Below are 26,568 nucleotides of genomic sequence, written 5' to 3' on the forward strand. Positions count from 1 at the left end.
TTATTCAACTGATTGTCTTAACAGGGTTAATCTGTTTACTATTAAATAAGAGATATCTTAGAACTTCGCATAATATATATTTCGTATGACTTAGCACGCCCGGATCTATCTTGTTAATGTTTGTAATATTATTATCTCTCTTTAGGACACGTTCCACTAAATAACTTAAGTTAAGGGTCGGATGAAATATCATTATATCTCCTTCCCTGTCACGTTAGCTTTCATCGTTATATTAAAATATACCAGAGCTTATATTAGTTCATGCCTGCAAAAATTATCTGTCAATCAGTGCAGTATTTAAAGCATTACATATCCTAATGGTTTATTTATAACTTTTACCGTCCTTACCTTGAAGTGCTAAACGCTATGTTGATTGAACCAGTTTACAGTGTTCGTGTAGGTAGAGAGATCAATTGAAATATAGAAAACGTGTACATTAGAGCATTTATGCGACTGTTTTAACAACTTTCGTTTTGAAACGTTAATGTTACATTGTTTTGCTATTGCCTGTTTGTCAATTGTAAATGATGCGTATGGCAGGATGATAATATCAGTAACTGTAGTGTTTTATTTGGTTATACATACACTTAATTATACTCTTAAAACATGAATAATCATGTTATTGTCTGGCTTTCGAAAAAGCCAAAATGGATTAAGAATACTTATAGAAGAAAAGGGTTTGTACCAAAGTTATTATATTCCAAGTTCCAAGTCAGAATGGAAGCCATGCCCATTATATATTTTCAGTATTACAGGTTTAGTTTCTGATAAAGCTTGCTGCTCTTCTCAACGTATTGTTTCAAATAGAAATTATTGAATTTCCAAAAAAAAAACACAAAATGTATACCAATTATATATCTTTCTTGATTCATAATCATTTTTTATATCCTAAACATTGCTTTTCAGTAGATGATATATATATATTATTTAATGAATTCCACTCTACAGAAAAAAGTCTAAATCTCAAAATTAAAAGTGTATTAAGCTATTTATCTGATGCAAAATTTGTTGTTTGGATTTTAAAAAAAGATTACGTCCAAAATGCTTGTATGAAATAAAAATGGCAATAAATTGCCTTAAAGCGAGTTGCGCATGCATGCAGTTATTGCTAACCGGATTAACCCCTACTTGAAATAGTCAAATAATATTGCGTTCCGGAACATTTTATTCTGTTTACGTACATTATTCATGAGTGTTAAATAACAGAGACATTTTATGTTACAACTTTTTCGGGAATCAACCATATAATAAGGAAACCAATATAATTTTACTGTTGATAAATTCTACAAAAATATTTCATAAGATATAGATTTATAATCTTTAATGATAATGGTCATAATAGTGTGCCGAACAACAATTACATCTGTTATGATGAACAAGATGAAAGCAGTAAAGAAAGCAGTAATAATGAAGGAAAATTAAAGTTATAGTGTAAATATGACTGGAAATTATATGTATGCGGTATTGGCTGATTTTTACGGAATCCAAGGAGCTAATAGTGACGAAGTTTGAACGAGATAAAAGCAGTGAAGAAAGCAATAATAATTACGAAAAACGTTATAAGTGTCAATATGACAATTAAGTAGAGTTGCATGTGTTACACTTGTATGTAAACTTTAAACACTGTACGGTTTTGGATTTACAGACATTTTCAAAACCTAACGCTTAGAATTTAGAATAGATTTTTATTCAGAATTAAGAAAACTTTCAATGATTTTTACTTTCATCCTAGTGAAATGATTTCCAATTCATTATTAGACAGAAACTGTATAAATGTTCATTTGGACATCTCGTTCATTTTGTCTGTTCAATCATGAACACTTCTTTTAGAAAAATGAGAATCTGGTTTTCAAATAATTGTTACTATTAAATCTCTATAGAAGCTTGACATTGCCAATATTAGAAATTTTCGTAAAAGATTATGTAAATCAATCCTTAATAAATTATCATTCGTAGCTTTTAAGCTTGCGATTTTAAGCTACCGATACAACTCGTTACAAATCGTGAGCATATCAACCGATTGAAGCAAATTATAGTGCCATTTTTTACGTACAGTTAGGAGAGGTTTGGTAATGTTTCATTAACTGTCAGCCTCGTTGTGAATCTGGCGCAAGAAAGAAGAGCCATGCATTGATGGAGGGTCGAAAGACCAATAGTTAGGCAGTACCCGCTTCAAGACAGATGAAGCAGGGATAGCTCACGCCTACCATCGCCTGGCTAGAGCTTGATATCTCTCCAGCCGGCGAAACACAGGAGGGTGTTGTGGTAAGCGCCGAAACGCCCAATGAATATTGCACCTACCCGAAGAAGATGGTAACAGCAGTTGATGCTGTATCTTACAACTTCTATCATTTAAAACAATATTTTTAAATTTAAAGATATTAAGCAAAATAGGGAGTATGTAAAAATTTCAACTTTATTATATAAGAGGTAAAAAATGAACACAAACTCCATTGGGAAATTGATAACATTTCTCTAGAAAATAAAGATTCAAATTTAGGGAAACGACTTCTGGCAAGATAAAACAATATACATTGTTTAAAATATAAATTAACACTTCAACATTATTAAAAGAAAATAAAACAAGTATTTTATCTTAAATCATCCTGCCTGAAACATTCTTCAGTCACATATCTATATATCCTTCAATTTTGTTAATGAGAAGTGTATAAAATTATTTCCCTTGACACTTAAAGCTATATATAACCAAATCAAGGCGATTTAACACAAAGCAGATAAAGGCAATTGTCAGACGAAATGACAGTTCAGGATAAACAGAAGAACATTTATCTCTATTCACATAAACACATTTCTTTCTACTCGTATCTATCACATTTCAATCTAACCAATGGTATTCATACTCCACTGCGTGAATATATATGTAACGCTGTTACTGCGATATAATTCGTGGGGTCGTTTAAAGATACTTTTTTGTGATAAAATCTATATAGTGAGAGTATGTTTAAAAATATAACAAAAAATCCTGGGAGGCGCTTAGAATTTATTTCCGAGACAGCTTACTTTAAAGCCTTTCATAAGTGTGAATGTTTGCGGCTGGCTGTATAGATCAAATCACTAATAGTAAGTAGGGTAACCTTTATCTGCATTCGAAGCATATACTAGATTAACCCGACATAAGACATGGACATTTAAACATTCACGAAGCTTCTATCTGATTATTACATAAGATAATCAAAATTGTAACATCTTTCGCACACCATGGCAGAAGCTTCATCAGTATTAAAGGCATTTGAATGAGGATCAGAACTATATAAAAAATATATATATCAAAAGAAAAATAATGTTGAAATAAACAGTATCAAATAAATTTACTTTAAAATCTTTTCCAGCAGTGTTGGAAAACTAATTCTAAGATAGTGTCTAAATAAATCGGTTCAAAACAAACTGACAAATTCTACCTAATTTTATTCATACAAATACCCCAATCAGGGTCAAGTAGACGACTTGATTCAACGGCATGATTGCTATAAAAAGGGTGTTTCAATAATATAGAAACTTTAATAATTCTTGTTTCATATTCTCAGTAGTTCAATTATTTTTTTTTAAATCTATGAATAAATGACAAAACTATAAACAAACACAACCATCAAAGTAGTATTTTGACATTGTATTACCATTATCTTTTTCACTATGTAAACATACATTTTAAATTGATGAAACAGTGTTTTATAACATGTTATTAGTACGCTAAAATCCATGTTTTCATGTTCTACGTTCACAATTCTTGTGTAAGATAACACATCATTTTTATGTGATATTCCTACATGTGTAAGTTGTATAACATTGTGTTGGCGACTTATGTTGGGTTCTTTTTAAATTACCTAGTTTTGAAAAGAAAATTAATTTTAAATTAAAGATAAGATTCGGCCTTTTTTGACATGGCTACACATTACTTAAACACAATGGTGGCTATAAACTAGTACACTTTAAAATTCTCAAGATAAGCCTTGCCAAAAATGTATATAAATGCATTTAACATTATCAAAATATCCCAAATATACTTAGCGCCTAAGTGTACCTATTCCATCTCATTGGTCGTTATGCTGTGTTTATTTCTATTAATTTCTGGCATAGTGTTTGCTAATGGCAGTTCTGTTGAAGAACGTTTGAAAATTCTTGAAATAATTGTTGCTAAACAACAAGTCGAGATGGATGTATTTAAACAGGCAAATATAGAACTGAAACAGGCAAATCTCCAGTTGAAACATGACAATACAGAATTAAAACATGACAATATGGAACTAAAAAGCCGCGTGAAAAAAATGGAACTAGACGTTTCGAATCTTAAAAAAGTTGTTATAAATAACAACTTTAACTATGAAAGTGGCATTAATACAGCAATGCATGAAACAGTTGACAGTCTAAATAAAAGCAACGAATTAGGTACATCGGATGGACATGACAAGCCAAATCTTCAAAACGACCAAAATGGGGAAGCCATTGCAAGTTTTTTTAAAAGTAAGTTATGTTTCATTCATATGTAAATTGATAATAATGTTAAAATACATGCATCCGTTTACATGAGAAACATGATAATATCTTGATAGGCACCTATTATATACGCCGCTGTGTAGAACGAACCTATTAGCTGGCCGGATTGCTTTTTCGCCTCAAACCGATGAAGTTTCTTGGCCGAAACTATGATATTTTTTCGACTGGTTAGTTTAGTTATTTAGCAAAATGAAAACTCTCGTAAATGACATAATGTAAAGCATTTCACGATATTGGACTTAATTGTTTAGCAATTTGATAGAAGAGTATAGTTTATTTACTGTCTAGAAAGTTGTGTATCATGTTTCTCAAAATTAATTAATAAATGCGTTTAAAAAAACAAGCGAGGTTTTACACACGCGAAAAATTGCTGCGAAGGAATGGTCAGCTGTGCACTGCATAACTTTAGAAGAGCCGAATAAAATGTGACCTGGTCCATTTAGATCTGCGCAGTTGATGAAATTTAAGGTGTAGCTTTACGCCACGAAAATTCCATTACGTCCGTACTAGTAGTACTTGTTTCAGTCAATGTCGCAATGTGCCAGGAATCCGACACCATGTGTCTAATTTATATATTATATAGAATGCTGCTCGTAATGGTTTTTCATAATGCCTTGAACATTAATTAATCATATCTTAATAAACGAGATATAAACTTTTAATAATCATATGATCAAGGATAAAACATCAACTTCAGAATCAAATGTGAGCAATAACTTAGTATATAAAACATTAAAGGCACCAGACCCGTTACCGAATCCAACCAAAATAAATCAGCACACGTGTGACCTCGCTTTATCATATAAATGGCAGTTATTTAAGTTTTTGCCACACACAACAATATCCAAATCATGTCAAAAGAAAAATACAAAACTTTAAGAGATATTTCTTCAAAACGAACTTGTTTCCTTGTTTCTAAAAGTCAACAAATGGATATATTGAAAAAATTAGATGTTTTACGACTGTCACAGTGAATTGCAACAGTTCTTACACCGATAGACTGTTGCACAGGCCATTATTTGTATACGGAGATAAGAAAACATTGCCTTTCAATTTGAAGAAAATGTATATAAAAATGTTTTGCAACAAAGCTAGAAATTTGAAATTGGCCATGAAGTGTAAAGCTGTTGCATGTAAATGCTTTTATGTACTGCTTGAAAAACCAATCGTTACATTCCGCAATGAATTATGCGTCTTACAACCATATAAGGCTCGGCGCTTCATAGCCGAATTACAAAATGAGCTGTTGTTATATTTAGTTCAAGATCAAATAACGTGATTTTAATCATCAGTATCAGTTTTAGTTTTCAAATGTAAATTTGTTAAAAATAGAATATGAGTAGGTAAACATGATTCTTAATATGTGAAAACATAGATAAACATCGTTTCACCATGTTGTCCCGGTCAAAATATTGCTTATCAGATAATCACATTTACAGAATATCCCGAAAGGTAACCCTAAAAGGGAGACACAGGCAAAATTTTCATTTCTTCGTTTTTAATTTTTATTCATTATACTGTAAATGCCATCAAAATGAATACACTAGGCAGTCACAGGAACAAAACTTTTCTCCTTATTAAGAATAAAAATGGTGGTTTCCTAACTTGACCCACGTGGGCCAAGTTAGAGTGTTAAGATTTCACAGTTGTTGTCACAGTGAACTCTTGAAACGTTAAAGAATATATGAAATGAATGACTTAGACCTGTTTTAATTGTACAATATCCAGAATATCTGTTATTGTAACTTCCAGAAATATCTGTTGTAACTTCCACGGGTTTTTTTTAAGACACATGACTTTTTTTAAACTACTCGGTGATTCTGTCGGCGTCTAAATTCCTTTCAACATATTTAGATCAACTTACGCTTCAAACCAAAAATATAAAGAAATTATAAAGAAATTCATGTTGGGACTTTAAAAAAAGTCATTTTAGCGTGATTTGAGTGAATATTTTTGTCATTAATTTGTCTTAGTATCCCTTTAACACCAACTTAAATTAGATATAAAATGCCGGTAAATGAATATATTTAAATGTCTCATTTCAGAGGAACTATTACAATCAGAAAGGATTGCGTTTCATGTCTTCTTTTCTTCAAGCAAATGTTTCAATGGTCATGAAATTATTGAATACGACACGGAAGTTTTAGATATTGGAAATGGCTATAATGAGCATGACGGGATATATATTGTACCAGAATCCGGAATATACGTGTTTACTTGGACATTCGCTGCTGATTATGCTGAATATATTGTCACTGGAATTGTAGTTAATGGTGCGACTCAAGGATGGACGGTATCGGATGCATCTGATCGAAGACTTTTGCTTAGTCCCTCATCTGGTCTTGTTCTAGCCAGAGTGAACGCTGGGGATCATGTTTTCATAAGACGTGTAGCAGGTCGAGGTTGCACTGCTTACAGTGGCCAGTCCATTCAACCGACGTTTTCCGGATGGCAACTTTCTCCATGAAATTATGTGTTGACTTGATTTTAGAACTACCATTCACAAAGAAATAGATAAAATGTGCAAGAGAATTTATGTTAATGTTTGCTTGATCAACTTGCAATTACTATTATTGCACACGGACAAGCTCATTCAAACCGAGCCTACGACGTTTTCAATTTGCCGTATAAGGCTTTCTTTAGGATTCTGTTTTTCTCACATTCAGTTCTAATTAATTTTTCAATTATACGACTTTCAAATGTATGCTTTCTACTACTACATGTACGAGGGCTATTACTTTACTACTTCGATATATTCAATGAGATTTTATCGTAGAAATGTGTGGAATAGACCGATAGACCGATTCAAAGGTTTGTTTTCACAAGACATGAAAAAAACATGAAAAAGTTACAAACATTAAATTTATCCCTTAAACATACATAGCCCGGCATAAAAGTGTAAAGCAATGTCGACGTCATTCGCCAGTCAAATGGGCGTTGCATTTTCTTAACCTAATTGCCACTAATTCTGACACATTTTTGATGTCTGTACATCCACATATTGAACGTGGCGACATAATCATGGTAGTGAAGGATCCGAAACTACGCCTATCGTATTTCACCGATCCGCATTAACATGAACATTTACTATGTATATAATCAATAAATAAACATATCAGACAATGTGTTTTAATAATGTAATTTTTTTTTAATAATTTTTTCACGTTAGAAATATAATCTTAGATATTTCATTGGAGTCCTTATCTCTTATACATATTTTAATGATTAATGCTATTTGTTATTAAGTGTTGTGTCGTTATACCAACGCTGTTCAATCTGGACACAGAGTGACCCATCGAAAGCATTAATCACAACAAAATTACATGAAAATTGCAGACTAGGTTTGGATGAATCTGTTAATGGGGGATGATAAATAAGTGCACCATCAACATGGTGATTTTTCATAAAACATTTTCAATCTCAAATCTAAATTGGAAAATGCAGATTGTTTGTTGTCACGATAGTGAGACGTCTTAACATCATCGTATTATCAACAGTTTCTCAGAACCATCATAGTGTTAAAATATCTTTACATTTACATTATACTGACGTAAAAAGAAGATGAAATCCCTGAAATGCGTCTGTATGAATGGCAAATATTTCCGTAAACTTAGCAACATTTCAAGCAGACTGACATTGTAATACCTATTATGTTTCAAGATAATGTTACTGAAATTAAAACATGTCTGTCAAAGACCATAAACACTATATGAGATGAACATCTCATCTTAAATGTGTAACAGCAAGTGCTTTGATGGTGGTAGATACCTCAGTCGCCCTTCCTCGCATTATTTCAGTCACGATAGGGCAACTGAGTAGAACTACCGAAGTTCCGTAAGCTAGCTGGATAGTTCCGTACATGAAAGAATCTAAGTCCATATCGGGATTCCAACTTCCAACAGTCAGGGGTTAGTTTTTTGGTCAGGGGCTAGTTTTTCAAATCATTGATGTGTGTTCATGTCCAGATTATGAACGGGTATTTCATAAATGACAATAAAATACAAGAAGTAAAACTTGAAAGTTTAGATGTATAATAATCTTTCCTAGACAGAATCATAAAACCAAGCTTGCGATTTTCAACGGATTTGTTTCCATTGCTATCGGCGACCACCTTTTCCCTCCGACATCTTTTGACGTATGAATTCTTACCATCTAAGGCATAAACATTTACTTTCAACTGGATATAAAGCACCTTGAGCAAGCATGTATAAATGTTTAAGAATGATTTTATATATAAAAATAAATATGTGTGTATGTGCGTGTGTAGATATGTCATGTCAAAAGCTTCCATATTTACAGCTTTCTTCAAAGGGTTTAAAGCGGCACGGCTCCAGATTCGTGCTATTTTTTATGAAGATATTTTGAAAAGTAAAATATTGTGACAGTAAACAAAGAAACTAATTTTCGCACTGCACGCAGAACTTACAACCTGTATATGTAAATTGCCCAAAGAGGCCAAAATTTGCAAAAATAGCCCTCACTAGAAATATATTGAAAAATACTGCAAAGACAGTCATAAATCGCACAAAACACACAACGGATATCAATCAACAATTTCACAATGGATACAAGGATCCATATAAGAACCCCTTAATTAGCTGGAGAGTAGTTTGAAAGTATGAAGCCGTAATCACTGTACTATAAATAGAATATATTATATGCAATTAAACTAATAAAAGCCATATCAAACTAAATTATACAAGAATGGCTCTATATATTTTAAGCATACCCAATTCAGCTCGAAATTGATGATAGCTTAACATCTATTTTAATCCCTTTGACACATTAACAATTATATCGTCTTCCCTAGCTTTTAAAGATGGTCGACTAATAAAAACAGTACAGTATTTCTAAGGACAGGCTGAAACAAACCGAGTTTGCCATGTTGGAAGAACTACAAGACTTCCTTTTTAATCTCTATTTTATACAATGTAAATGATATTAAAATGTTTTTTGAAAATATTACATATGCAATATACGACGTTTGAATCTTGACAGTATGTCAAAGCTTAAATTGTTTTATTTTTTGTTCATGTCTTTTTCATGTCATTATTAATTATAGCATAATCCTGACATTAATAGTAATCCTTATTCTTACATGTGTATAACAGAGAATTCTAACACGACCCGCATTTTTCCCTATTGAACATAGAAGAACAGAAAGTGTGTGTTATTATGCAACAGATGCACAGTTTGACATTCTATATTTAGACATGTGACGTAATCATTATACACGTGACGTAACCACTAAAAATCCGGCGCGCTGAAAATAAGTACGGAAACAAATCAGGCGCAATTTTGCTTAACTATCAAGTACGGCAACATTATATTGTTGATGTCGTGTTAGAATCGAAATAATATACCAAAATCAGTGATTTTATCGCTTGATAACATCACTGTTTGTCGTTCGGATGCGCATCATTATATCACTCGGGCTACGCCCTCGTGATATAACTCCTCGCATCCGAACTCCAAACAGTGATGTTATTGAGCGATAAAATCACTGTTTGGGATATATTATTTCTTAAATATATTAACCTTTTTCAATAAATGTGTAGTGTCTGGACTTAAAAGCCAATTTTGCTTTAAAAAATGTTGTTTTTCTTTTTCTGAAAATATTTTTATTTTTAGTGTTATAGTTTCCATAAACAGACTACATGTTATTGGCCAGTTACCTGAATCATCCTTTACTTCTGTTGCGATTTATCAATTAGTAAAGTTATAGTGATTACTATATTATTTTGTATGGAAGTCAAAATAGAACTTTGTTTTTTTTTGTTATTTACATGACAAATAATTCATATTTAGCACTTCTTTCTTCAGGTGATCAGCAGATAACATGCTCGCCTTAAAACCATTATTTAGTCATTTTAAAACTCATGTTTGCATACACTGGCATACAATGCCTTTGAACATTGCTTTTAATAGTAACATATCATCAAAGACTCTACGTTGATAGAATCTTTAAACGTATTACTCAATACAGATATATCAATAATGAAAAATCTCTAAAATGCTTCTGTGATCATAACATCAATTATCGTTCGAATATTTTAATCTTGCTAATTTCTCAGCTTAATAACATTGTAAAGCAATTAAGGCTTAGAGATAATACGGTTGATGTTAATAGGTCATAAACACTACAAACTAGCAACCTAACAGGAGATTATCTTAAGTTGTGACAGCTAGTACATACCTGTAACGATGTTATTCTACCTGTACTCATTGGTCCTTACCACTAGTGTTCATTGTGCTATGCAGACGTTTATTCAAGATACTTATCTTAGCCTACGCTACCGATATGTTAAAGTCAAACCAAAATATGAATGTTACATCAATGACCTTTAAGATGGACAAGTATTTTTAGAAGGTTGTTATGCTTATATCATCATGGAGATAACTAATTCTAAGAGATGCCACTATGTTATGTAAATTGAGACACTGAATTACTTAGTTAACAGGAATTCAAGGAATTAGCGATATTATATTCTACGAAGTATTTTGCTGACATAAGGTTTATATATAATTTTTTTTTACAAATGTTCAAGCAGTATTAAACATAAAAAATCAAAAACTTTTGATCCCTTAAAAGCACTTATCACAACAATATTTCATAAAAATTGCAGACCCGGCTTTATTCAGTCTGAACATGAAGGGTAATGAAAATTTATAACATTCCTCACGCACCCTAGTAGCGGCTTGAGCTGTATACAATTTTCAACACTAATAAGTGCTGGAAAAATGGATCCCAAGTGACCAGAAAGATATAATAACACTGAAGTGCAGTTTAAATAGAACATTTCTTACAACATTTATCAGTATATCTTGTGTCTCAAAAACACATTTTTCCTAATTCCGGACAGAAATCTTTAAGAACACAATTTATCAAGTCGTTTCTGCAACAAAATACTGATGAATTTGAAAGTCCCAATTTCTTTATATAAAAAAAGATTGATGTTAACTGTCAACGGATAATTGTTATACTCTAAAGAAAAGGTAATCATCACCAATCAAACGTAGGATTGAGTGAGCAAACCGTTTATATCTGAGCTAAATTGTTATTGTTGTGTCAGTTTTTAGAGCGTGTTAGTTCTCAAATATCAGCAGAAACATTCTAATTTGACAACGGTATTCTCTCGATAAACGATTACTTTAAAAACTCAATATTTCCTTAGTTTTTTTTTTTTTTCCATACAATTATTTGTTATCTAAAACTAAAATCAACACGATAAAGTATTTTGTGGGCAAATAGTGGTTAGTTATATATTACTCGTATATCAAACATAGTGTCTTTCTGGCTATGACATTTTGTAAGTAAGTATTATAATTAGTTTACAATATCAATGATTTGTGATATTTGAACCTTCACCCTTTAAACAAGTATTTGTTTTTTCGAGGATATTTCAAACAGTTTAAATGCCATTTTTGTTCCGTTTGTGGAGCAAACATCAACACATTTACTGTATTAATTATTCCTCTAAGTTCATTTAAATGAAAGGTAATGAACCTGTCAAAACGATGTTTTTACAATTTGCAAAAACAGTACATTTGTTTGATATTTAGTGTCGTTGCGACAAAATTATTACATTTGTGTGACAAAAGTGTTACTTTGCTTCAGGAAAAAATGTAAGCTACATTTAATTATTGGTATTAACAGTAAATGGTATTTGATGATTAACATCTCATATATTCGAGAACAAGAACTTTGCCAAACAGGTTCATGATGATATTTCATTGTTGTTTTTTTGGGGTTTTTTGTTATTGTTTTTTTTTTGCTTCATGCAAACAAATTAATATATCTAGAGTTTTTTTTCAATTCTTTTCTACATTATTTAAAGCAAATAAATCGGTCACTTACAGTTACGTGTATTGTACGTTTAGCACTAAATTTTGCTCCGAAATGTATTATATGGTATTTATTTGACTCAGTTATTATTGTCACAGTAACAGTTATATGATAGGATTGTAATATTGTGCATCAAGTCTTTTTTCCTTTTCTTTTTTAAACTTTAAGTTATTGTTTTCGTTAATTTCATATAACTGAAGTTTTAAAAATTAATAATTTTTAATGTTCATTCTAATTGAGTTATCTTAATAAAGTATTTAGCAATATATTAACAAAGATAAGAATTATCACATTGAATAGCTAGTATCACACCAACCAACTAGTATATAGTATTAAGGGGCTGATGCCTTTTCAATGTTAGCGGATGTCTAGTAGGTTTTTATATCATGAACAGGCTCAATCAAACCGAGTCTGCAACATTTTCAATTTATTTGTGTTTGGGCTTTCTTTAGGCATTCTGTTTTTCTCTATTTTATACGCAAGGGGATTTGATATGGTATGAATTATTTTTATATAATAGCACACTTTACTATGATATAAACAATTTGTTTTCTATGCGACTGGGATTATTTGTAATTATATTGTTCTAACAACTATATTTCCAGTGCATACTTTTAATAAAACATAGAAAGTAATGTCAGTCTTAAAATGCAGGCTTTAAAAATCAGCTGAATTTAGCGAACGGATTAGTGTCTGAACTGGCTGTCAGTTTAAATTTTGTTGGAGGGTCTCTTGTAATTAGTCTTGCAAAACAGAAAAAGAAAAACAATTATTTACGGTATAATAACAAATGTTCTGTTTCTAAAATACCATTTCAGTCGTGTTCACTGAAAAATGATTTATTTAAATCTATCATCTACAATCATTAAATCAGTTTCAATAGAAATGTGGCTTGTTCGTAAAAAACTACTTTTTTGTAAACACCCCAATTTAAATGAAAATATTTTATTTCTTACGGAAAAAGCTGTCTATCTTCTTTATCTTAAGCTTCCTTCTTTATTTATGGAAATTTAGATGAACTGTTTCTACAAAGAGATAAAATATGCAATATGTTACACGATCAAGACAATTTAACGAAGCCCAAATAACTGCAAATGTCAAAATCAACAATGTGCAAAACTTTAAAGAATGACATTCATTTACATTATGTTTCACTTAAAAGCGAGACTAGTTATTTCCTATTTAATTTAGTTCAAACGCATTTGTTTAAAGGTCATTTCATTTCGTTTGGTATATGGAAAGGGAGAACAAGGAATTGTGCAATCGAATTTCGTTTCTAAAAATATACTTTTTCAGGGGTGTTAACAATAAGTTCACATTTCGATTAAGATGAAAATACCACTTCACTTGTTCACAAAATCTCAAAACCTTCCCTGTGTTATGCTGAATATATTTTACTTTATCTTAATGACCAGAGTTTAAATGAATTCTTAGACAAAGAGATAAACTAAGCAATATAATGCATCATAATGACAGTTTTACAAACTCCAAATGCATGTAAATGCACTTGTCAGATAAACAAGCAACACTATTTAAAACATTAACATATATTGTTCTTTATTTCTTATTTTATTTTAACCTCGAGTTCACAAGATTTTGTGTTTTGGCTTTACTTCTTACAAGCCCGACTTTGTAATCATTCCAAAGCTTCCAGATTATATGATAGATACTTTAACTTTTCTGTAAAAACTAACATTGAATAAAACCAAACGAAAACCAATTAAACTATTTACAAATCACGACAGTCAGTGCATATCTGAAAATGATAAAACATTTATCCCTGTTTTCACTTCTTTCTTGACACAAATGTCCATTGTACCATACAGAAATACAAGTGTTCATATTTCATTTACATATATTAAAATTATTTTTGACTGTGCTACTGGTATGTTTATGTCCAAATTAACATGGGATATTTCATAAATGACCGATAAATATAGAGGAGAAAGAAAAATGCTGAAGGGTGGCCTAATAATTAGTATGTCTGCCTCTCAACTAAATGCGTGGCCGAGTGAGTTGTATGGGGTTCACAGAAATGTTTCCTCATATGACACCATTACTGGTTAGTTTAAGGAGCGGTCTGAAATGTAGTACAAGTATGCTCTGTCGTATAGCTGATTGCACAGGCTAATTAGTCATACATGCTATATTCAAAAAGAATGACAAGTCAACATGTATATACATATATTAGGGTTTTTATTTCATAATGTGAACTCTGGAACATGACATGATTTATGTGTATTATAGTGCAAGATACATACAAACTGAGTTTATGTCAAAATGATAGATAACGTATTTGTAAGTCGGCTAGATTTCATAACATTTTATGTGTAAACTGTCACTATATATTTTGGGCTAGATATTCAGTCCAGGGAGTTCGACTTTGGTATTCCACTCGTTCACATGTGTGTTTGTATTTGTATATTAAAAGTATGTAACATCCGTGAGTTCTTCCTACGTTATACGACAGCTCAAACAAGTTTAAATAATTATATTCGATGTAAAGAGAAACGCAAATCAATAGTACCCATAACCACAAAAAGAGAAAACAAACCGAAAAAAAGGAAAGCATTGAGTAAGTAGAGCTTCAATCATTAAGTTAAAAGACACAATATATATATGTCTTGAAAACCTATTAAAAGCTATTATGTCAGGTACGAAATGAACATTTGAACAAGAAAAGGCAGCGTCTACAGAACCCAACCTCCGACATAACCAACCCGCATTGGCAAGGTACCCAGTACCGAACTAAAAACGGGAGAAGATACAATGGCGAAAAGGAAAGGGAGAAGAGTAGTAACATGAAATAATTGTTACAATTAACAATTTAAATAAGAACTACCACTGGAGGCGGCAAATTACAAGATGGCATCAATACAGAATATGTTATTTTAACATAATATGTAAATAATAATAATACACAAGACAATCAACACCTAGAGCGAAACCACTATGGGGAATTTTGACCTGTTGTAGCAGAGTAATAAAAACTAACTCATAGCTCCATTATGTTCAAATATGACAAGAAAGAGTAAATGAAATGACGCTTTCAAATTGTCTATCTAGTCATCGATTTAAACCAAAAGAATAAACATTTCAAATCACTACAATTATCAAGCAAATTTGTTCAATACTAGATAAATATTCTTAGCCACATATGTACGTTCTATAAAATGACTTGTTATAAGATGTAAAACTGAATTGAATTCAGTGCTTAAAGAGCTAGATAACTTCCTTGTAAAAGTTACTAGTTCGTGACTAATACGTATATAACTATTTGTTAAGATATGTTTACGTATAACAGACAAATTTAGATAACAAATATAGTCAGCTATATCTTCTGAATATCTAACCAATGCTTAGAATGTTAAACAGTATTCGTTTCAAACAAAGCAAAACTCAGCAGAACTATTATCTTCAGCTATTGCCTCAGTCAATGTGAAACAATAAGGTGACAATGGCGAAGTTTGCGCTCTTATAGCATAAATCTGGATTGATATTTAATTAGTCAGAAATGTTATACTCACAATAAAATTACTGATTAAATACGGTAATCTTTGCGAAGAAACTTTATATCTTGAAGCTTAATAAGCATTGCCTTGACAGTTAATGGGGTCTGTTTGTTCTCAAATATACAGAAGTATCTAAAATGGATAACTGTACTCTTCTCCCGGTGTTTCGATAGACAAATTAACATGGATTGTTTTACGGTATTAATCATTTGTTATCTTTGTTATCTTCATTCCCACTAGGCCGTTGGATAGCTTTGCATGTATATTAGTACTTTGTTAATGAAAAGAAATATACCATGGATGCGCTTTCGTTTTGGAACAGAGAAAGTGCAACAACATCCCGAATAATGAGAACTAAAATACTGGACACGTTAAGTTGACTTTACATATTTTTCTTTTCTTTTTGATAAATAGTGCTTTTAACATTTTATTTTGACAATATAAAAAATATTTAACTATCTGAATATGTCATATGTCTATGACAGTCATGAAAATTCTCGACAATATATATATTAGAAATTTTATAAGAAATAAGTGTCATTTTGTTATGGTCATTTCAAACTATTGAAGTTATATATATCTTTTAAGAATATCGTAGAATATAATAATTTAAATGATACGCAACAGAACCTGTCATCAACGAAATCAACAAAATCGTAGACAATCTTCATTGCTTCTTTGATAAAAAGAATAAACATAATTATTTGGTATGAAAATTATAATATGTGTATCTTCTTACGAGATTGACCTCATTAGGCTTCTGGCGCTACCAGATAAAATGATTGATATTACGACCTATCAAGATCAATTACACTGTGAAAATGTCATAAGAGATAATTTAATGACATGTAATGACAACCGGTGCATATCTGTCATTGAAAATGTTTCTTATCTGCACTCGTTTGACATTAATGATGAGTTAGTGATCGCGCCATACAGAAAATCAGGTTTATCACAAATGCATTTATTAGCTTTTTATTTAGTACTGCCACATTCAGGTTAATTCAGGTTAAATATATTTTCAATAATTACGGATAAAGAACGGGGAAGAAAGAGGGCTGTTTAAAACTTTCAAACATAACATTGACGAAAGCAGGAACCAAAAGACACAAGAACCAAATATTATATAATTATTGAGTAGATTTTAATTTGTGTACAATTTAGAGGAAAAGTATATTTTATGACATCTAAAACACGTTTGATTAAACTAAGAAAGATAACAACGATCGATGCTCTGATAAAGTATGATACAGAAAATCAAATAATTCTACAAGTTTTCATTTAGTCTAAAGTTCGTTTAAACCTTAAAGAATAAAAACGGATTGATATTTCACGCTGAACTCATTCATTTACACTGTAAAAATGAGAGAGAAAAGGCTCGGTACATTATTTCAACAGTAAAAGGAAATGCATATTCTGTCTTTAGAAATATTCAAAATGTGAAAGACAATATTAAGCCGAAACTTACGCAGTAACTTGAAACTTAGAGAATGTCCTTGTCAAAAAAGATGGATTTGTTTTAAACATTACAAGTCGTGACTTTCATCAATGTAAAACAACATATTTAGATATAGATGTATAACAGATGTAAGACAGTTCTTGTATTATCAGGGAATTATTCTGTTTGATAGACACCGATGTATCTTACACAAGCAGGAAATACATTTTGTTTGACAAATTATTTCCTTTTAAAGCCTTAAAGTTTTACAGGGTGTGTATCATTGTTTTCAGGAGAAAAAGTATAATATTTAGCTATGTCTTTGTTTAAATTGTAATATAGTTAGAAATATATACCCATTATACGTGTTTGAACATACTTCTGTAACAAACACACAAAAGTAAAGGTAGGGTCCATATTTCTTTTAATTTGACCTGTAAGCAGTTCGAGGTAATAGTAGATGTATATATAAAAATTCGTTTCGTTATTGTACTTTTTGCATCTAATTACGCGATAAAGTTAAGCTCGCAGTATTTGTTTGCATTTTCATTTTCTCCGGCAGCTACGAAAACATGAATGACTTAGCTTTAAAGTTCGAACATTTTCCTTTCGTCAAATACCTCAAAACGTGAATTTCCTATTGATACTTTTTGACTATGATTTAAACAGGTGAGGAACACACGTACAACACCGGGTCGAGATTAATGATTCTATTTGCTTTAAGAGTACAATCATATATGCAACGGCATACCAATGTACATGCGACATCTATTTTTTTAAAAATATGATATTACAATATAATTGTATCTATTATGGAATAGATTTAAAAATATTTGATAATGGTCATGATAGTGTAACAATTACATCTGTTGCGGTGAACAAGATGAAAGCAATGGAGAAAGCAGTAATGGAAGAAGTTATCGTGTAAATATCTCTGGAAATAATATGTATGCGGAAATGGTAGATTTTTATTATTACGTATTCAAGCAGCTAAAAGTGAAAGTACAAGATGTTGTTGTAATTGTAAAATGACATACGTATGGAAACTGTAAATAAAGGCTAACCATACGGTTTAGGACTTAAAGATACTTTTCTTAACTTAAGCTTAGAAATTGGAAGGTCTGTTTAAAAACAATAAGTAAAATTTAAAAAAAAAAATTCTTCCTTTAAACAATATTTTCCTATTGATTATTTTGATCATTCGCAAGAAACTGAAAAACAATTCAATCGGTCGTCCAGTTCAGTTCAGTCCTCTGTTCAAACATAAACATTTTAAAAAGAAAATAACGATTTTTTTTCTCAAACAATTGCTACTGTAAAATCACGTTTGAATCTGTACATTCTTACGGCTTCGAATTCTAACGTGATTTAACAGTAGCAATAATTGAAGAACAATCCTTTTTAAAAAAAACTTTTGGTTTTTGACCACCAAATTGAACACATACTCAGATTATGATCTTTTGTTTAGGTGACTTATAGGTACTATGGGCCGGCTGTTCATCTTTGTGTATTCTTGTATGTATATACGTGTAACACATTTCACTATAATAAAGAATTTACTTACTTACTTACTTACTTACTTACTTACTTACTTACTTACTTACTTACTTACTTACTTACATGTTTGATAAATTCTTTTACCAGTGTGATAATCAATGTAGCAGTAAACGCTAAAACTCGTAAGTGAAATAAATGCAGATAATTATATTCGTTGTCACGATATTGAAAACGTCTTAACATCATCGTATTATCAAAATATCACATCATCATATTATCAAACGTTCCGCAGAGCCATAATAAAGTTAAATATCTTAACATATTACTTTATACCGATATAAAAAGAATATGAAACCCTGTAATGCGTCTCTGTAAATGGCAAATATTACCGTTAACCTAGCTACATTTCAAGCAGACGGACATTTAAAAGCCTCTAATGTTTCCAGATAATATTACTTAAATTAAAACGTGTCTGTTAATGGCCATAAACACTACCTAAGTCCCATATGAGATGAGCATCTCATCTAAAAATGTGTAACAGCAAGTACTTTGATGGTGGTAGAGACCGCAGTCGCCCTTCCATGCATTCTTTCAGTCACGATAGGGAAACTGAGTAGAACCGCCGACGTTCCGTAAACTAGCTGGCTAGTTCCGTACATGAAAGAATCTAGTACGTCCATAGCGGGATTCGAACTTAGAACGGTCAGGGGCTAGTTTTTAACGTCATTGATGTGTGTTCATGCCCAGATTATGAACGGGTATTTCATAAATGTCAATAAAATACATGAAGTAAAATCATGAAAATTACAGTGTATAGCAATCTTTCCTGGACAGAATCAAAAAACCAATCCTGCGATTTTCAAAAGATTGTTATTTTCGCCATGGTTATCTGCGATCACCCTTTTCCACCGACATCTTTTGACTTATGAATTCCTACTATCTAAGGCATAAACACTAACTTACAACTGGATTTAAAGTGTCTTGAGCAAGCATGTATAAAATATGATAAACAAGATCAACAAGGAAAGGCGGTGTTCAATGAACACAACCCCCACCCGACTCAGCAACAAGAGCCAGTGACAATGAGCCCAGGAGGACCCCCAAACAAAAACAGGACAGGGCACAAGGGCACGGGCAGGCTTACCACTATAAAATCATAAATAATTAGTAACTGATAAGGAACTAAAAGAAAAAACAAATAAATGATTGAATAGGCCCATAAAGTCAAAGGGCACAGGGGAAGGGGACAGGAGACCCGGGGAAGGGAGGGGATAAATAAAATAAATTAAATAAATAAATATTTTTATATAGAAATATATATGTATGTGTGCGTGTATGTGTAGATATGTGAAGTCAAAAGCTTCCATATTTACATCTTTCTACAAAGGTTTTAAAGCGGCATGGCCCAAGATTCATTCTAATTTTCATGAAAATATATTAAAAACTGAAATATTATGACGTAAACAAAGAAAATAATTTTCGCACTGCACACACAATTAGCCTCTACTGCGTTACTAATAACTGCGTTAGTAACGCAGTAGAAATATAGTGAAAATATACTGCAAAGCCAGTCATAAATCCCACATAACACACAACGGACATCAATCAACAACTTCACCATGTTTACGTGGATCCATATTAGAAACCTTTAATTAACTTGAGAGTAGTAAGAAAGTAAGAAGCCGTAATCATTGTACTATAAATAGCATCTATCATATGCAATTAAACTCATAAAAACCATTTCAAACTAAATTATAATTGAATTACTCTATATGGCTTATGCATATATAATTAGGCTCGATATTGATGATTTAAATCACTGTGACACCTTAACCACAATGTCATCCTTCCTAGCTTTTTAAAGTTGGTCACATGGAAAAACGACATAATAACGCGAAGGCGTGTCTGTAGGAACAGGCCGAATCAGATCGAGTTTGCCATTTTGGAAGTACGTCAAGACTTTCTTTTCTCTCTCTATTTTTTACAATGTAAATTATATTGAAATGTTTTTTGAAAATATTACATATGCAATATACGACGTTTGAATCTTGACAGTATGTCAAAGCTTAAATTGTTTTATTTTTTGTTCATGTCTTTTTCATGTCATTATTAATTATAGCAAATTCCAGACATCAAAAGAAATCCTTGTTCTTAAATGTGTATGACAGAGAAATATTTTAACCTTTTTCAATAAATGTGTAGTGTCTAATCTTAATGGACAATTTTGCCTTAAAAAATGTTGTTTTTCTTTTTCTGAAAATCTTTTTATTTTTAGTGCTATAGTTTCCATAAACAGACTACATATTATTGGCCAGTTACCTGAATCATCCTTTGCTTCTGTTGCGATTTATCAATTAGTAAAGTTATTAGTAAAGTTATAGTGATTACTATAGTATTTTGTATGGAAGTCAAAATATAACTTTGTTTACAATTTGTTATTTATATTATAAAGTACTTAATATTTAGCAATTCTTTCTTTAGGTGATCAGCAGATAGATAACTTGCTCGCCTTAAAACCGTTATTAAGTCATTTTAAAACTCATGTATGCATACACTGGCATACAATGCCTTTGAACATTGTTTTTAATAGCAAAGGCTTTAAGTAGATAGTATTTTTAAACGTATTACTCGTTACAGATATATCAATAATAAAAAAATATCTAAATCATAACATCAATTATCGTTCGAATATTTTAATCTTGCTAATGTCCCAGCATTATAACACTGTAAAGCCATTAAAGCTTAGTGATAATACGGTTGATGTTAATAGGTCAATAACACTACAAATTAGCAATCTAAAGGAGATTACCTTAAGTTGTGACAGCTAGTACATACCTGTTATGATGTTATTCTACCTGTACCCATTGGTCCTTACCACAAGAGTTCATTGTGCTATGCAGAATTTTGTTCAAGATACTTTTATTATCTTAGCCTAGTACGCTACCGATATGTTAATTTCGAACCAAAATATGAATATTACATCAGTGACATTTAGAAGGTTGCATTGCATTCATATCATCATGAAGATAACTAATTCTATGAGATGCCACTATGTTAAGAAAATTGTGGCACTGAATGACTAAGTTAACAGGAATTCAAGGAATAAGTAATATAATATTCTACGAAGTATTTTGCTGAAATTTGGTTTATGTATAAATTTTTAAAAAACTGGTCAAGCAGTATTAAACATAAAAAATGAAAAGATCATTGAAAGCACTAGGCACAACAATATAACATGAAAATTGCGGACTCGGTTTTATTCAGTCTGTACATGAGGGGTAATGAAATATTGTAACATTCCTCATGCCCCCTAGCAGCGGCTTGAGCTGTATTCATTTTTCAACACTTAAAAGTGCTGGAACCATGGATATCCCAAGGGACTAGAAAAATATAATAACACTGAAGTGAAGTTTAAATAGAACATATCTTACCACATTTATCAATTTATCTTGTGTCTCAAAAACACATTTACAGAAATCTTTAAGAACACAATTTATCAAGTCGTTTCTGCAACAAAATACTGATGAATTTGAAAGTCCTAATTTCTTTATATAAAAAAGATTGATGTTAACTGTCTACGAAAAATTGTTATACTCTAAAGAAAAGGTAATCATCACCAATCAAATGTAGGATTGAGTGAGCAAACCGTTTTTTTATATCTGAGCTAAATTGTAATTGTTGTGTCAGTTTTTTGAGCGTGTTAGTTCTCACATATCAGCAGAAACATTCTAATTTGACAACAGAGTTCTTCTCTCGATTAACGAGTATCTTTGTGTTTCAAAACTATGGAATATTTTGTTTCTTAATAGTATAGTATAGAATGAATGTAAAACTTTTATGAAGTAATTCCTCTTATTCGTATTTTCTTTCGGTGTTAGGTAACTGGGGAATGAATTCTTTTTTCCTTCTTTTATTATGATTTTCTTATTCTTCATATGACTCAACGATACATGTATATATGTTTACATCCTGTCTTTTAGAAACATATTTATTTAATAAAAAATAACGAGTCTGTCAAAAAGATGTTGTTACAAATTGCATTTATATGATAAATGTATGTTCCTGATATTAAGTGTCATTGTAACAAAATTATTCGTTTGATAAAATTCTCTGTTAACACAATTGACTATTGAAACATCAGAAAATGTATGCAACGAATGTGCCTTATAGATACATTAGATTGTATCGTACTTTTTATGCAGAGATATATTCTTGTATGTCGTGTTTTAAGAACAAAAAAATCGTTCACTTATAGTTAAATGTATTGTACTTATGTCACATACGTTTTCTATGAAATGTATTTCTTGTTAAAAATTGGCTTAAAGTTACTATTATATACGTTATGGTGATACGACTATGATTGTGTACATCGACTCTGTTAGTTTACTAATGTTAAACGTTTTACGTTGATTTTAAAATACAATTTATCAATAAGTATTATTGCACATTAACAGTTCCTAATCTCAAATTTATTTATTGAAACAATGTATTGGGCAGCACAACAACGATGAGAATAACCACATTGACAGCTTTAACCAATTAGTCTACCTCATTAAGCGGGTCGAAACCGGAAGCTGACGCCAATTCAATGTTAAGGGCTGACTAGTTGGTACTTACACTCTGGTGGAATTCGAAGTAGTGTTTATCATTTATTATATTATAACACACTTTATTATGATATGAACAATTATATTTCAATGCAAATAGAAAGTATAGTAACGTTTTGTTTGAACAACTATATTTTAAGTGAATAATTTTTAAAAACAATCAGGAAGCAATAAAATGTTATTCTTAAAATGCAGACTACAAAATTCAGATAACTTGAGCAGACTTGTTATATAAAAGAGAATAGTGTCCGTCACGGATGTCTCTTTACATTTTGTTAGAGGGTCTCTTGTACTTAGTCTTATGAAACGGAAAAGAAACAATTATTTACGATATGATATCCAATGTTCAGTTTCTCAAAAACCATTTCAGTCGTGTGTACCCGACTATCTTTAAAAAAAACATTGATATCGGTTTGACTCAGGGTGGTCTACAGTGTTTGCTATTAAACTTATATCCGCGAGATCGAGCTTAGCGCTGACTGAGACTTTCTTTCCAAGTGCAATGTTGTCACAAATGATTTTTGTTCGTAAGAATATAGAACATTTCAATATGTTTTTCATGAAGGGATTTAGGAGATCAAAATTGTATAACCACTAAAATGCGTCATAAATAATTTAAGCTTCTTACAAGCCCGACTTTGTAATCGTTCAAAAACTGCCAGATTGTATGAATTTTGATAGATATTTCAACTTATCACACACAAGTGCCGATTTTGCCGTGCATATATTTTGACGTGACGTCATTAGCGTTATACAAACAGTGTAAAGACGCGCTAAATGTTAGCGTTATACTATAGGCGCGTCTATGAAAAATGACTCTTATTTCACTTTCAACTGTCGTTAGTTTGGGCATGTGATAAATAGAATATTAAATCCGTGTAAGTTCATAACTGAATTTATTGCATTCGTTGAATTAAATAATATTATGCAAATTCAGTATTGAATTTACACTTATTCAATATCCTCTATTTCTCTGTAAACTATCATTAACATCGAATTAAGCCAAATGAAAACAATTAAACTTATCACAAATCAGTCAGTGCATATCTGAAATTGACGAAACATTTCTCCCTGCTTTCACTTCTTTCTTGACACAAGAGTTCATTATGCCATACATAAATACAGGTGTTATGTCATGTAAAATAATTTTTGACTGTGCCACTGATAAGTTAATGTCCAAATTAAAATCGAGTATTTCATTTTTGACAGATAAGTATTGTGGAGAAAGAAAAAAGCTAAAACGTGGCCTAATAGTTAGTTTGTCTGCCTCTTAACCAATGTTGCCGAGTAAGATGTATTGGCTTCATGAAGATGTTGCCTCATACGACACCATAACTGGTTAGTCTAGAATGTAGTTCAAGTATGCTCGAAGCTTTTATTACAAAAAGTTTAAATAGTTATGTTGAATATAAAGAGAAACGCCTAACGGTCATCAAAAGTACCCATAACACATAGGACAAAAATAGAAAACAAACCAAAGGACATTGTGAAGTATTCCATCATTAAGTTAAAAGATAAATACATACGATGTCTTAAAAATCCTGTCAAAAGCTAAATAAAAATAACATTTTGTCGGGAACGATATGAACATCAACAAGGCAATGCGGCGCTTACAGAACGCAAACTACGAGATAACCCAGCGCACCGGCAAGGTACCCAGTAACGAACTATAAACGCGAGAAGACACAATGGCAGAGGAAGGGGTGTAACATAAAATAATTGTTATAATTAACAATTTAATAAGAAAAATAATAGGCGATACCACAAAACAGCACATACAACAGAGCTTGTACGAATATAAAAGAGACAAGGATGGTTCACAAAATGGAAATCAGTGGAGAAGGGAATAATAATTGTAATAATAATAATGATGATAATAATAATAATAATAATGATGATGATGATGATGATGATGATGATGATGATTCACAAAAGACAAATATGCAGGAGAGAAATCACTAATGGGAAGTTTAAACATGTTGTAGGCGCGCAAAACTGACTCTTAGGTCTGTTTTGTTCAACACAACTGTTCAAATATGACGAGCCAGAGTAAACTAAATGAAGTTTTCAAATTATGTACCACACCGAAAGGTTGAATATATCAAAACACGCACATTTGTTCATTTCTAGATAAAGAAAAGAATATTCCACACTCATTTAGTACGTATGTACTGACTATAAAACGATTTGTTATAACATGTAAAACCGGATTTTATTCAGTGATTTAAGAGCAAGAAAACTTCCTTGTAAAAGATGGACATGTTTACAACATTACTAGTACGTGACTTCCAGTAATAAAACACTCTTTGTTTAGATATGTATACGTATTACAGACATATTTTATGTAAGACATATCTTACAATATCAGGAAATGTACTTTGTTAAAGAGATGACTTCCCTTTTTGTGGCTTAAAGTTTTATGGGTACCATTTTTTTATGAGAACAAAACATCAAAGTCAACTATATCTTCTGAATATCTAACCAATGCTTAGAATGTTTAAACAATATTCGTTTCGAACAAAACAAAACTCAGCAGAATTATTTTCTTCAGCTATCGTCTCGGTTAATTTATTATCTGCCGTTGAAAATCACATCAATTTAATGACATACTAGTAAAATATTGCATAATAAATTACTATTGATAAACATGTATATTAAGTCATTGCAATGGCAAAGTTCGCGCTTTTTAACATAGATGTGGATTGATATTTAATGTATTGTCAGAAATGTTATGCTCACAATAAAATTACTGATTAAATACAGTAGTCCTTGCGGAGCAACTTTATATCTTGAAGCTTAATAAGCATTGCCTTGACAGTTAGTGGGGTCTGTTTGTTCTCAAATATACAGAAATATCTAAATTGGATAAATCTACCAGTGTTTCAATAGACAAATGAACATGGATGGATTTACTGTATTAATTAATCATTTATTACTTTTGTTTAGCCTTATTTCCATTAGACTGATGTATAGCCTTGCGGGAATCTTAGTATTTTGAAGAAAAAAAACATGGATGTGATTTTGTTTTTAAACATAGAAAGTGTAAGCAAAATCATCCCGCATATTAACTAAAATACTGTCCAAGTTGACTATGCGAATATTTCTTTCCCTTTCAGTTTATACGAATTTATTTTAGCTCCATTATGTTTGAAGCTA

At 31.2% G+C, this 26,568-nt stretch overlaps 1 protein-coding gene across 1 annotated transcript; it reads left to right on the forward strand.

Annotated features, from left to right (window-relative positions):
* Positions 1 to 4,015: 4,015 nt before the first annotated feature.
* Positions 4,016 to 7,725, forward strand: LOC132722097 (uncharacterized). The gene is made up of 2 exons (XM_060706525.1): positions 4,016 to 4,479; positions 6,558 to 7,725. Exons 1-2 carry the CDS (start codon positions 4,062 to 4,064, stop codon positions 6,977 to 6,979), a joined length of 840 nt encoding a protein of 279 aa, XP_060562508.1. The 5' UTR covers positions 4,016 to 4,061; the 3' UTR covers positions 6,980 to 7,725.
* The last annotated feature ends 18,843 nt before the right edge of the window (positions 7,726 to 26,568 follow it).

The sequence above is a fragment of the Ruditapes philippinarum genome, unplaced genomic scaffold (assembly GCF_026571515.1).
Source record: "Ruditapes philippinarum isolate M1 unplaced genomic scaffold, ASM2657151v2 ctg8107_1_1_1_1, whole genome shotgun sequence".
Taxonomy (NCBI): Eukaryota; Metazoa; Mollusca; class Bivalvia; order Venerida; family Veneridae; genus Ruditapes; species Ruditapes philippinarum.